This window comes from Accipiter gentilis, chromosome 30, assembly GCF_929443795.1.
Source record: "Accipiter gentilis chromosome 30, bAccGen1.1, whole genome shotgun sequence".
Lineage (NCBI taxonomy): Eukaryota > Metazoa > Chordata > Aves > Accipitriformes > Accipitridae > Astur > Astur gentilis.
This window is the reverse complement of record NC_064909.1, coordinates 15,316,988-15,331,055: the sequence shown is the minus strand read 5'-3', so window position 1 is coordinate 15,331,055 and position 14,068 is coordinate 15,316,988. Positions and strand designations below refer to the sequence as shown.

The 14,068-nt window shown below is 36.0% G+C and overlaps 1 protein-coding gene across 4 annotated transcripts in view; it reads left to right on the top strand.

The window, feature by feature from the left end:
- LIN9 (lin-9 DREAM MuvB core complex component) overlaps window positions 1-14,068 on the top strand; it is a 43,741-nt gene extending 29,673 nt beyond the window's left edge. For all 4 annotated transcript variants that reach the window (XM_049833638.1, XM_049833640.1, XM_049833637.1 and 1 more), the window contains 7 exons: window positions 364-483; window positions 630-731; window positions 6,820-6,900; window positions 10,342-10,467; window positions 10,839-11,021; window positions 11,132-11,229; window positions 12,587-14,068. In XM_049833638.1, the coding sequence (XP_049689595.1) occupies window positions 364-483; window positions 630-731; window positions 6,820-6,900; window positions 10,342-10,467; window positions 10,839-11,021; window positions 11,132-11,229; window positions 12,587-12,692 (816 nt within the window). In that variant the 3' untranslated portion in view covers window positions 12,693-14,068. The remainder of the gene's footprint in view (window positions 1-363; window positions 484-629; window positions 732-6,819; window positions 6,901-10,341; window positions 10,468-10,838; window positions 11,022-11,131; window positions 11,230-12,586) is intronic.

Here is a 14,068-nt window from a genome sequence, read left to right as displayed (position 1 = left end):
TGTAGTGTTGAATCTACTTAAGGGCCTATAATTTGTCTAGTCTCTGTCATGATCTGAGTTTGGAGCCTCTGCTGAACTCCTGTTCAATCGTGATTTGTCTGCAGCTTGCCAATAGAATTTTTGGAAATACTCTTGCAGGTTTTATTTGATGTGATGCCATAACACTTCGAAAACTTTAGGAATGGAATATGATTTTGAAGCTTCTGCTAGCCCAAAAGCAAAATGTTAATCTTTTAATGTTGTTGGGCTGGGGCATGGATGGGCATGGCTAGTCCAGACTCCAGAAATAAATTATGTATTGCAAAAGGTTGTAAAATTAATTAATCTGACAGCTGAAGTATATCCTTCCTTTTCCTGTCTTAGAGTAACGAGCCTCATGAAACCATGCCAATTGCTGCCTTTGGACAGAAACAACGGCCTTCAAGGTTCTTTATGACCCCTCCCCGATTGCATTATACACCTTCACTCCAGTCTCCAATTACAGTAAGTTACTTTTTTCATGTAATATGAATCACTGAAGCTGTCACTTTAAACAGTTTTTGAGATTAATCTTCTGAGGTTATTCAGCAAGATAAAAATTTTAGCAAATCCCTCTAAAAATAAGTTGTTAAATGTTCTTTCTTGTATAGGACAGTGATCCTTTATTAGGACAATCTTCGTGGAAAAACAAAATTTCAGGCACAGATAGTGAAACACTAGGAGGTTTTCCAGTAGAATTCCTGATTCAAGTGGTAAGTGTTAACTGTAACTCTTAATTTTGTTGTGTATTGTCCTTTTGTGTTTATTCTGCCAATTCTTCTGCAGTTAAATGACCTTCTGTTGATTTATGACAGATATGATGATATCCAAATAAACTTTTGAAAATAAATTAATAATATTTGATTTTATCCCTGCTACCACCCCTTCTTAATTTTCTGACTTGTTCATAAGCTTTGAAATATGCTGTTCTTCAGACTGCAGAAGGGGCTTATGTCTCCAAAAGTGTGTCTTATTTTTCCCAGCTCTATCACTTGGTCTAAAAAAAGATATTTATTTCTACCTGCAAACTTTGTACTGTGTTAAGGCTTTTTTTTATTTAATATATATTTGCATTATGCAAAGAACATTTGTCCATGTGCATTATCCTATATTGTATAATATTGCATTTTATGTTATGTAATGTCCTACCCTCTTGGAGAAGAAAAGAAGCACTCTTTTCCCTGAAAGCAAACATACATGTTATAGATAAGAAAACTGTTTTTTGTCTTCATCTTTATAAAGTAATTCATCAGTGATTTTTGTACACCAGTTCAGAAGAGCACGGACAAGTAACGTTAGGAAGCTGAGAGTCATTGAATATCAAAACTCATCGAAGCAAGTTACTCTTGAGGATGATGGAAGAACGTAATTGCTCATGTCGGCTTAGCTTAAGATCTGTGATTGAATTCTTTAACAATGAAAGCTGTTTTGAACATTCTGAAGGAGATCAGAATAACCTGTGTTTAAAATATTAAGAACTGAGAAATAATATTGCTAAATGCTTCTGTCATAGTTTAACCCCAGCTGGCAGCTAAGCCTCACACAGCTGCTCGCTCACTTCCCTTACAGTGGGATGGGGAGAGAATCAGAAGGGTAAAGGTGAGAAAACTCATGGGCCGAGACAAATACAATTTAATAGGTAAAGCAAAAGCTGCGCAGGCAAGCAAAGCAAAACAAGGAATTCCTTCACTACTTCCCATGGGCAGGCAGGTGTTCAGCCATCTCCAGGAAAGCAGGGCTCCATCACACCTAACCGTGACTTGGGAAGACAAACGCCATCACTCCAAACATCCCCCCCTTCCTTCTTCTTCCCCCAGCTTTCTATGCTGAGCATGACATCGTATGGTATGAGATATCCCTTGGGTCAGTTGGGGGCAGCTGTCCCGGCTGTGTCCCCTCCCAACTCCTTGTGCCCCCCCAGCCTCCTCGCTGGTGGGGTGGGGTGAGAAGCAGAAAAGGCCTTGGCTCTGGATAAGCACTGCTCAGCAATAACGAAAACATCCCTCTGTTATCAACACTGTTTTCAGCACAAATTCAAAACATAGCCCCATACTAGCTACTGTGAAGAAAATTAACTCTATCCCAGCCAAAACCAGCACAACTTCTCAAATTTTAAAGTGTATGTAATTGGTCAAAAGAATCAAGTTTTGTCTGTGATTCACAGGAGACACTAATATTTTGGCCATTGCACATAATGAATTTTATTTGACAGAATGATCTATTCATTTTTTTAGGGGAAACTTATTGTATGAAGCTAATTTTGAAAAAGGTGGCTTGGCATCTAGCTTAGCTAAGAAAATGTAAAATAGTAGTAGTTGCTATAAGATTAATTATGTTAAGTGAAATACACAAAAGGTACGGTCTTTGTTTATGCTGCTAAACTGTATCTGCAGCTATCCTCCTACTTGAGTCACTGAGTACTATCAATGAAACTGGGTAGCTGTTGTGGTTTACTCCCAGCCAGCAACTAAGCACCATGCATCCATTCGCTCACTCTCTGTCCCCAGTGGGATGGGGAGGAGAATCATGGGGGAAAAAAAAAAAAAATTAAAACTCATCAGTTGAAGAACAGCTTTAAAGAACAGCTTTAAAATTGAAATATAATAATAATTGTAATGAAAAAGAAGATAACAAAAAGAGAGAGAAATAAAACCCAAGAAAGACAAGTGATGCACAATTTAATTGCTCACCACCCACTGACTGATGCCCAGACAGTCCCCAAGCAGTGATCGGCCCCTCCGGGCCAGCTCTCCCAGTTTATATACTGAGCGTGACATTCTATGGTATGGAATATCCCTTTGCCTAGGGTCAGCTGTCCTGGCTGTGCTCCCTCCCAGCTTCTTGCGCACCTGGCAGAGTGTGGGAAACTGAAAAATCCTTGACTTAGGATAAGCACTACTTAACACACTGATGGTTTAGTTGTTGCCATCGTCATTAGTCTTGCACTACATCCAAAACACAGCACTGTACCAGCTACTAGAAAGAGAATTAACTCCATCCCAGACAAAACCAGGACTGTAACTAAGGGGTATTGAGCTTTACAACTATTTAGTGTGTCAAGTTGATTTGTTTGTGATACTGTTTCTGTATTTTAAATGTGAAAAAGTGTGGTTTCTCAGTCATATTTGGTGGTATATTATTACTCATTATAAGGAAAGCCAAGTTTTAAAAGTATAGGCCTTTTGCTTGTATTATAAATGGTGGCATTTTACAAAGATACTGCATTAGTATGTATTTTTGCTTGCAGACTGTCAAAAGATTTTGAACAACATCAAGCCACAGCTTTTGGCATTTGTTTATGTGAGCAACATTATCCAGTTTTTTGAGAAAGAATCGTGAGGCTTAAAAAGCATTTATTGAAGGACTGTACATTATTTTTAAGCCTAGCATTTTAAGCATCAACTTTTTTATTAGAAGTTTAAGGATGCTACTGAAATTTGGTGTTGTGAAATACATGAGACTGGTGAATACTGATTATCTATTGCACTGCATTCACCAGTCCAGATGTATTTTTATGTTAAAGGTAGCCATTAAAGATGTTCTAGACTTTCTTATACACTAGTACAGTAAAAAAGTCAAAGCCCTCATTCTGATTTAATGGTGATTCAGGAAGTAAATTATCAGAAAATGTTTGATTCAAAGAAAACTTTCTGGAGAACTATTGCCAGGCAATTATTTATGATACCATGAATAAATAATTTCATGGGAAAACTTTATTTTGGACAAAACAGAAAAAATGCAGTGCACCTTGAATAAGGTTTCAAACCCAGCTCCTTAGTTCTCTTTTACAGGTTCTGAAATTAATTTGGAATGAAAGGAAATGTAGCCAAAATCATGGGCAGACACTGACAAATAAATGTTAGGGATATTCTCATTGTGTATAACTTGCAGTTATAAGCAAACATTGGGACTTGTAACAACTATTTTAATCATAGTTCTACACTGGTGAGTCTTAGTTTTTCTAAATCTTTATGTTAATTTATACGTGTTTGTATTTTGGCATCAGAGACTGCTATTCTTTCTGGTTTTCACTGTGGACAAACATATGCATATTAGGAGAAGAATGGCTCGAAAGTTAACATTATGATATGAAGAATAAAGTCAACACTGTTAGTAACAGTAATAAATTTTTTTTTAAAGTCTTTCATGCTTACATGCAATATGTGATGTATCCTTAAATATTTCATAGGCTATACTGTGGGTCAAAATTGATAGATTACATTCTTACATTGTAGTCAGTATTAAAATTTGGAGGATGTTTTTCCAAGCACTCAGCTACAGCTTCCCCCTCCCAGCCTTCTTGTTTTGTTTTGAGGAAAAAAATTAGATTGGGAAGGAAACAATCTAGGACAAAACAGATTGTTTGCAGGGTTGCTGCATGTCCAGTAGAGGGAGTATGTTAATGCAGCACGTTCAGGAAATGAATTGGTGTCTTCCTCATTGCTGTGGAAAAAGGAGTGATCTTCTCAACTTAAATGCAGGAGGAAAACTCTGAAAATGGATACTGGAATTTTTTTACTATTTTCTGCTTACAAAAATTTTGAAAATATTTCATAGTAAGTTATTGCACACTTTACTTTGAAATGCTTGTGTTCTTATAAATATTCTTTTGACTAAAAAATGAAATCTAAAGTATGAATCTAAACATACTGGTTGGGTTGTTCCTTCATCTCTTTTAATGTGGAAAAGCACTGTCCTAAAAACTCATTTCCAGTTTAATGAGAACTATAAATTATAACAGTAAACAGGATGAGTTATGCTGAAAATAGAGCTGTTAGGCAAGAATTTCTCGAGGAAAATAGGGCCGAACTGACTTAAAGCACCCACTGCTGATACTGGCAAATGAAAATGGAATTCTAATTAATAAAATGTGCCAATGAGAGAAAGTTGGTAGATGTCATATATACATTGAAAAGTCAGAGTTTCTTGTAGAAAGAATCAGTTTGTCTTGATCTCTGGAGTGTATCTGGGAATAGGATGAATATAAAGTCCAAGCTCATGAACAGGAGAACTAGAGCCCTGCATCCTCGAATATGTCTGGACATCAAAGTAGATATTAAGCACCAAATACCTTTCAAGTTTTGGGGACAAATAATATATTCTGCATTAAGATGGATACTCACCAGCTTCATGAAGGAGGAGGACTTAGACATGTCAGGCAGTTGCCGGATGATGACAACAGCAGAGCTTGACAAGTAGCTTTTTGGCAGCAGTGGCAGATAGTGTACAGTGCTTTCCTTCCTCCCAGGTGTTTTTTTTTGCCAACATGAGCATTTGCATGGTGTGTTAGAAACTAGATCAGAGAGATAATCCAGCTCACAAGTACGAATTTTAAAACTTTTTTCTCGCATTTTCTGAATTAATTGTTTTGTCATTATCAGTTCCCTGACTGAGTTCTTCATGTAGCTGCAAAAATGCAAGTGCTGTTCAGCACGGGCATTGGGGAACAGCACAAGGACAGAAATGAGCAGCTAGAATTGGAAGAGTGATAACCTATGCAGTATTGCCTCTGTGCATCTGACCATGGCTTGCCATCTGTTCATAGGATGCATCTGGCAAAGTATTTGTGGTAGAATGAGAAGTATTGATGCTGTTTTACAGGTCTAGTTTATAGGTCTGCTATTTGGAATACTGGCACAGGCTTTCTGTTGCTCACATTCAGGAAAGATGACAGTGAATGGAAAAAAGATACAGAAAGGGCCACAAAAGTTTAGGATATGAAGAACCTTTTATGGGAGAGGAGACTGGAAAGTCTTGGGTTGTGATTAGTTTAGTGAAAGAGCAGTGGAGAGATGCTTTTACTGTCTCTGAATAAACTGGGATAAATACAAGGAGGGAGAGCCTATATTTAGCTGGAAAACAGCTTTGGCAGAACAAATTACTATGAAGTGAACAAGAATGCATTTAACATGGAGATTCCAAAGAAGTCCTGGAACAATTTTCCATTAGGATTTGGGCGGGCGAGAAACCTGGCTGCATTAAGACTGAACCTGAAAATCAACAAAGACAATTACGTATAAGCAGATGTGTGTTGAACTAGGTGTTCCTATTTCTCCAGTCCCACATTCCACTACTAGGATGCTGTTAACCCCTTTGAAATTTATAAAACATGAAATCTTGGCTCTGTTTACATCAGTAGTAAAACTGTTTCTGGTTGTAGTGGAGCTAGGATTTCTCTCGGGGCCCTAGAGAGTATGAATAGTTTTAGGAGTGATGTGTGTGTTGAGAGCATTCCCAGTGATTTCCACCTAAGCCTGCTAGGTCCCAAGGGCAGCAGAAACAGGGTATTCCCATTATGAAAGAGGGAAATGGAAAGCCCAGAGTTATTCTGTATAAAATAGATCCAACCTGTATACCAGGTTTTACTGCAGGAGTATACACAAAGGGCTAGTGCTCAGTCGAGGACACAGCTGAGAACTGTGTGAAAAAAGGTATGGTAAGGTGAGTGATATTAATTGTACTACATGATGATAACACCCTTCGCTTCCCTTCAGGCTGCAAAAAAAGAAGGTTCTTCAGTCTCTAGCTGGTCATAAATTATATTAGTCTTACTATAGAGAATTTGGGCTGATGGATTTTAGCATTCTCCAATCTAGAGCACTTGAAAATGCTTTAAAAATCTCTGGAAAATCCACCATTTAATTTTAATTAATTTTTATTTCTGCATCTTAACTTGATGAACAACTGAGAAATGTATTTTAAAATTATGAAAGAAACACACATTTTATTATCTTGCATTTCTATGGCATTTCAAAACTGCTTAAGGACCTATTCATTCTAAAAATAGTTCCTTTGTTTTAGACCAGGTTATCGAAAATCCTTATGATCAAGAAGGAACACATCAAACAATTGAGAGAGATGAATACAGAAGCAGAAAAGCTGGTGAGAATGTTCTCTTCAGTTCTTAAAACAGGATATGCTTTAACAGCTAATGCAAATAGATACAATTAAAACTAGAGTCTAGATAAAATCTGTATTTTATCACTTTCTATAACGTGAGATTTTTTGATTATTTTTTTAAAGACAAGTCAGAGAGGTCAGTTGTTTCAAATATGATTCTCCTTTGAAAGCATTATGCTTTGGAAACTGATTAATATTAACTTCAAGATAGCCTATGTCAGTTGACACATGAAGTAAGGAAATACTATGTATTTTGAGAATCTTGGGTACAAGTTTATATGGTAAGACATTGTAATTTTATTTTGTGGATGGTAGGTACTTATTTATTTAGCTTTCTGGCTAAAACAATAACTCAGTTCAGAGATTTTCTATATAAAGCTCTGAGTGCCCTTAACCAGCATTTAAAATTACAGTACCAGAGCAGCTACAGCATAATTAGCAGCAGCAGAATATTTTTTCTTGCTAGGCTTTATCTAATCATCAGTCACTAAATCAAAATGATAAGAGTGGCTCTTCTACCAGCCATGGCTATCAATCAACTTGAAAGTGGAAAGCTATCAGTCTCAACCTTCTGCTAGTGTCCATTCAGACAGTTGTCTCTACAACATACAGATAGAAGGCTAAAGGTTTGTGGAGAGGAAGAGGAGTCCTTTTTATTTCTTGAAACCAAAAAGCTGATTTTTCCCATGTAAAATATTTGAATGTTGAAAGATTTGATTTATTGTGGTACAATTTCTGTCTTTGTCCCTTCAGTGATCGTATGTGTGTGTGCGTTCTGTTGTTCTGCTTCCTACTGCCCCATCCCCACATCTCTGTAATTTTCTTCTTTTGTGCTGTGATGCTGCTCTTCAAAACTGCGTTATCATTTCAGTCACTGTTATTTTTTCCTGTGCAACAAATGTTTTCTCTTTTAATTTTGCCTATTAATAATTAAAATAGATGCAAAAAGAACCAAGATTAAAACATACCATTGCAACCTGTAACTGATACTGAAAAATTACCACCTCTTCTTAAAACAAACTAAAAAACTTCCTGTTTTTACTGAGATATTAATATTTTTGCATAGATAAGGAAACCCATAGAAATGACAGTAGCCTTTCTCTGACAAAAAATCTAGATATTAACATGTCACTTGGCTACGAAGTCATAAATTAACTGTATTGTTGTTTTCCTTGATGTTCTTATTCCACAAAATTGAAAGAGCAAAAAAGCAATGGGGAAGAAGGGGGTTTAGAAATAAACATTAAATTTGATGTATTTTAGTTCAGTTGTAGCCTAGATAAGGACTTTGAGATACTTTTGAAATTCTTCCTTGTGCTGTTTCCTTTGTAAACCAGCACTCATAACGCAACCTCCGTTACTGTTCAAGGCTGTCCTGATAAAAATAGAGGACAATTGATACCTTTCTATTGGGCCATATTCTTAGGCTGTCTTCTAACCCTTTTTGTCCCTTGGCAATCCCATCTACGTTTCTGTCACTGAGTATATGTTGTTTCTCCTTTAAAACGTACTTTCTCTGAACAAGAATCTTTTTCCAGTACCAATCCACTTGAACATCAAGAACATACCTGAACATTAATAAAATAGAATCCTTTGAGTTTGTTCAGGTGTAGTTTAACTGTCAGACTTTGATAATAATTCATACAATTGTGATTTGATAATTGTTAGAGTAACACCACTGTTTGGTTTAAAGCAATCCTTTCATGGAAACCTTTTTTTTTTTTTTTAATGACTGATCCAATATAGAAATAAACAGAACTGACCAAAATCAGAACTGGTGCTGAATGTAGTCCATTGTTATCTGGCAATAATAATAAATTTACATGAAACAGGGGATGCCTTCAGAGCAGCTATTAATATGTGCAAATGCACATTTTCTATTTAATTTTTTCTGAAAGGACAGCTTATTAATAGTTAAGCATCTTGACATCACTATACTCATCTTGGTTGCAGGCTATGAACAAGTTACCATATACATAAAACAGTGAACACACTTCTGATAGCCATTTGGATAAACAAATCTAAATAAAAAGGATGGCTAGTTCATTTTTTCACTTGACCTGTGATAAAGACAAGGTAAGGGTGATGCTGGTTGTTCCAGAGAAGCATGTAGATGCTCAGTGAGAGAGGTGTTATCTGGTTCCATCTACTGAAAGCCATCCATCTTTTGTCTGCCAGTTCAGCTGTTTGTCAGTGTTTCCAGATCTTGGATTGCTCGTGGATCAGAAATAGTGCTGGTGCTGAGAAATATTTCTTTTATCATCGCTAGCATGGAGCGCCCTTAGCTTTTCCTCTCTGATGGGGAATTCACAATTGTGTGCAGCTTTCACAGCTAACCTGGAGCTCTAGGTGGGCTGGTCACTGAAGAAGGTCAGAAAGTTACAATTTTTTCCTTACGTTCTGTAGGAAGTATGTCAAATTTATGCTGGTTTCCAGTTTGCTCTTAGGTGAATTCTGAAGTTATGGTGTTAGTTTAAAGCCCTATTAATCTGATATTCAGACTTGTAAATCCCTGGAGATTATTTTAGTGATTAACTTTAATGGGGAACTTTGAACTGAACTGATAACTGAAACCTTGATTTTGAGTTTTTGACCTGGATCCTCCTGACGAAGGCTCTTGACTTAGCAATTTGCTTTATCTTGTTCTGTAAATTCTATAGCTACAGATTTAAACGTATGAGGGACCTGTATCTCAGATTTGTGGCTGAGAAGCAGTGGAAATGGATCCAGCTTATCTTGCAAGAGGCCATTTGTGGAGGAAATTTTATAATATATTGTATGTTTTGTTTCAGTTTCATAAATATCACCCAAACAGTGTCAAGACACATTCTGAAAACAGTGTAAGAAAAAAGTACTGTATTCTGGTATTTATTTTTGTGGAGAATTGTGCTTACCCAAAATACTTCTGTTACCAAATATAAGCTCTAGTAACCTTTTTTGGCAGAACTGTTAGCTGTAACAGAAGGTACATAGCACTGAGTCACCCTCAAGTGACCACTAACTTACTAGACAGCTGTGCCTCCCATCCTGCAGCAGAGGTGGTCGTGGCCATATTGTCCTATACTGCTCTCCTATTGACAGGATAGTTTTCTGTTCGTATGGTAGAGAGAAGCCATACTCAACTACTGGAGAAATAAGCAGGTCAGACCACAGTCATCTTCTGTAGCATTTACCACCGCAGATTGTCATAGCACTTTATGAAGAGAATGAAAGCATGGTAGTTATTACACAGTTGTCACTTGGAGTTTTAAATAGTGATACTATTTTAATATTTTAATATTTTGTATGTTAACATTTTTCTATTAAACACTGGGATTCCAAATATGTCAGTATTATTTTCAAGTGAAAATTCCTTTTGATGAATTCAAAAGATATAAATGTACAGTATTGCATTAACTTTAATATGCTTTGTCTTTTCCACAGAAATCCTATTCTATGCCAATAGGCATTGAGTTTCAGAGGAGGTATGCAACTATTGTTCTAGATCTAGAACAACTAAACAAAGACTTAAATAAAGTTTTGCATAAAGTTCAACAGTATTGTTATGAGGTAAGACTTTGCTGAAATCTGTATATACCTGTTGGCTTTGCTTAACCTAAGTACAAAAAAAATCAGAATTCTCTGGGAATAGGGGGTAGGTGGGGGTCACTTTGAAGTGAAACTAGTAGTAGCTGCATTGGATTCCCTCTCTCTCTGTCTCTGCCTTTATCTGTCTGTCTCTGTTTCTTTTAGCAGAAAGCAGACACTTTTGCTGATGCCAGTGGCTGGTTTTGAAATAGACATACATGTACATAAATGAAGAAAAAATACTATGTACTGTGTTACCTGTGAACTCTCTTTGAAATCATCTGTCATTTCACCCATACACTAAACGCAAAGGAGATCTTTATTCTTAATTTCTCTTCATTATATCTATGCAGCTTGCTCCTGACCAAGGCCTCCAGCCTGCCGACCAGCCAACAGATCTGAGGCGTAGGTGTGAAGAGGAGGCTCAGGAGATCGTCAGGCAAGCAAATTCCTTGACAACAGGACAGCTTTGTGTTGAGAGTGAAAATTTAACTGATCTTATCTCTAGACTTACAGCAATATTACTGCAAATTAAGGTAAAATGTTTGCAAAAAATAGTTTCTACCATAAAATACATAGTATTAAAGCTCTGTCAGTTTCTTTGTGCTGAACCATGAGAACATCTTTTTGTTTTCTTCTCCTACAGTGTCTAGCAGAAGGAGGTGATCTCAATTCCTTTGAATTTAAATCACTAACAGATTCATTAAATGACATTAAGAATTCAATAGACTCCTCAAATATCAGGTATTACTTTTTGAATATTTAATTCTTAATTACACGTTTTGTGCCAGCAAGCAATTCTTACTGTATTTTGGAGATGAACATTGATTATAATTAAGGGTTTTAATCTGGTAACTTTTACTTATAGGAATGAATGGTCCCATTTAAAATGGGACTTCATAAAGGGAGTGTGAAACTAGGAGTTTTCTGTTTGAACCGATCAGTGAAGTAACCTGATCTTAAAAGAAAAAAAAAAAAGAGAGAAGAACAAAGTAAGTGCTACATTGATGCAGCAACAACTAGACTTTCTTGCTCTTCAGTCATTTATGACAGCTAATAAGTTATTTTGGGACATTTTCAGACTTTGAAGTCCCACAAGTAAATAGAAGTTCTTTAAATCACAGAACAGTATGATTTTGGTGTGCTTTTTGTATAGTTATTCAACCTCTTGTACGTAAATATCAAAAGCTGGCATAGAGACAATTATAGCTTCTGACCAGCTTCCATCAGCAATATTTCAAACCAAAAAACACACATATTGTGCCAGATCAAAGGCCCATCTAGTCTAGATGGGCCATTTTTCAACAGTTGTCACAAGCAGGTGCCTGAGGAGGGATTATAAAAATAGCAAGAATGTGGTGATGGCAAGAATGTGGTGATACTTGTCTGGAGTACAATGCAGCCTCCAGCAATTTGTGACCAGGATTTTTTAAATAATTGTAATGCTGCTAAATTACATAATTTAGAAAATATGCCTAAATGCTGCGTATTTCCTTATACCCTCCGTACTCCTATTGCTACATAATAATGGGAGGCTGCACATATGAATTTCTTTTTCTCTTCTTTTTTTTTTTTCTTTTTTTTTTTGGCAAAGGTAGTAGGATGGCCTTTTAATTTAAAAATAATGATTGAGAAATGCTGGTGTATAGCATTTTTTCATTAGCAAAAACAAAAATAAACCCCAGGCATTAGTGAAACTTCTCTATAATCAACACTTGCACGTTGGAATGGATTCAACTGAAGGTGATGTACACTGCAAAGAGGGTGATGTTTCCATTTCACTATTTATTTGGGGAATTTTAGCATCTTTTCATAATATTTTTATTTCATTAACTCTGGTCATGTTAAAGTCTTCTTTGAAGTACCTGAGTCAGTAACTCTTGATTTCATGCAGCTGTTTGTGCAAATGTTATTCTTACATATGTCTCTATCAAGTTGCATTGGTATGTACTACTGAGTCATCTGAATTTTTGCATTGGCTGTGTTTGTACCTTGATTTTCACTGTAGAAATATTCAGACACAGCTCTTAAATATGAGTTTTACTTAAAAAAAACCCAACTCTTAATAAATGTTACTTTTTTTCTTCTTTTCTTCCTGTAGCTGTTTTCAGAACAATGTTGAGATCCATGTTGCACATATTCAGAGTGGTCTGAGCCAGATGGGAAATCTACATGCTTTTGCAGCTAATAACACCAACAGAGACTGAAAACTTTTTCAAGTGTACAGCAAGTAGTTCTGGAAAATCCTCTTCCTTTATATAGGCTTCACCAAATATCCTAACTGCCAGAAGATAAGGGAAAAGAAAACCTCTCAGAAAGGACCCTTTTAAATATATTATATCTGCTTCTTAAGAAAACCAGCATTACTGGCCAGCATTACATTAGATTTCTCCATTTGTTATTCACATACAGTAGTTTTGCTAACTGGTAATCTCTTAGTAATTGCATTTATTATAATAAACTTGAAAACATACTTTCATATAATTTGAACTTAGTTTTTAAAAGTTCAGATTAATTCTGCACACCTTGCTGTTGGCTCTCCTGGTATGTTAGAAGTGATGAAGAGGAAATGGCTCACGTTAGTAGCCACATGGCAGGTCTTTGTTATGTAAAGCTACACTTCTGTGTAGGCACGGAGGGTTGCCATTTCAGCCTTCAGGTAGCGTGGTGACAACGCAGGCTGAGTGTTCCTGAGCTAAAGAAGCAGCAGCAGGATACGGACAGCAAAGAGAAGCTGTAAACTTGAGGATGTTGGGCAGGTCTGTCGATCAGTCAGTGTCTCGTTGGAACTTTTTAATTTATCATAACTTATAGAAGGAGTCTAATGAAGGAATATAAAAAGGTAACTGGTAACTTTTTGGAAAGAGATTGGTTATGGCTTTTTCCCTTCACACGGGGCAAAAGAAGTGTTTTAGTTGGTATTTTATATAAATGACTGGTTAAACATATTGTTTTTCCAAATTTTTGTTTGTTTTGCACAACTTTTAAATTAGATTACTGGTTATCCAACAATACCCAACATATATAAATATGAAGATTTTTATAATTAAAGATAACCAGTGGGGTAAACTGCAAAAATAAAAATTGACAACCTGCCTATGAGTACCTTTTGGAATGTTAATCTTGTAAAAAGTGTGTATTGGTTTGTTTAAATAGTCTTGTAAAGCTTCTGTGTAATGAATTGTTTCCAGATACGAATTTTCAGAGATAGTTGTAGAGATGTTTTTGATTCTTTTAGATGCCTCATTAAATGAGGTCTTTTATATGTTAATGTATAAAGAATATGTAAACAGGATTATTTTCAATTTTAAAATTTTGTATAGTTTAAAGATGCTTCTGTATTCTGTGTTGGTATTGTGCCACTGCAAAACTTTAGTGCAGAGTTTATATTTAGCTAAACTTGTTCTGTTAATTAAGAGAAATGCATAAATCTTTTATTCTCAATGAAATTTGTAACTCTGAATAAATTGACCTATGAGAGTTGATATATTTCACAAAAATGCAAACTTTTTTGCAGATGGTCTCAGGTCATTTTTTTAAGAGAAGTTAATTGCTGAAAATGAAATGTTATGTGGACAGGGTG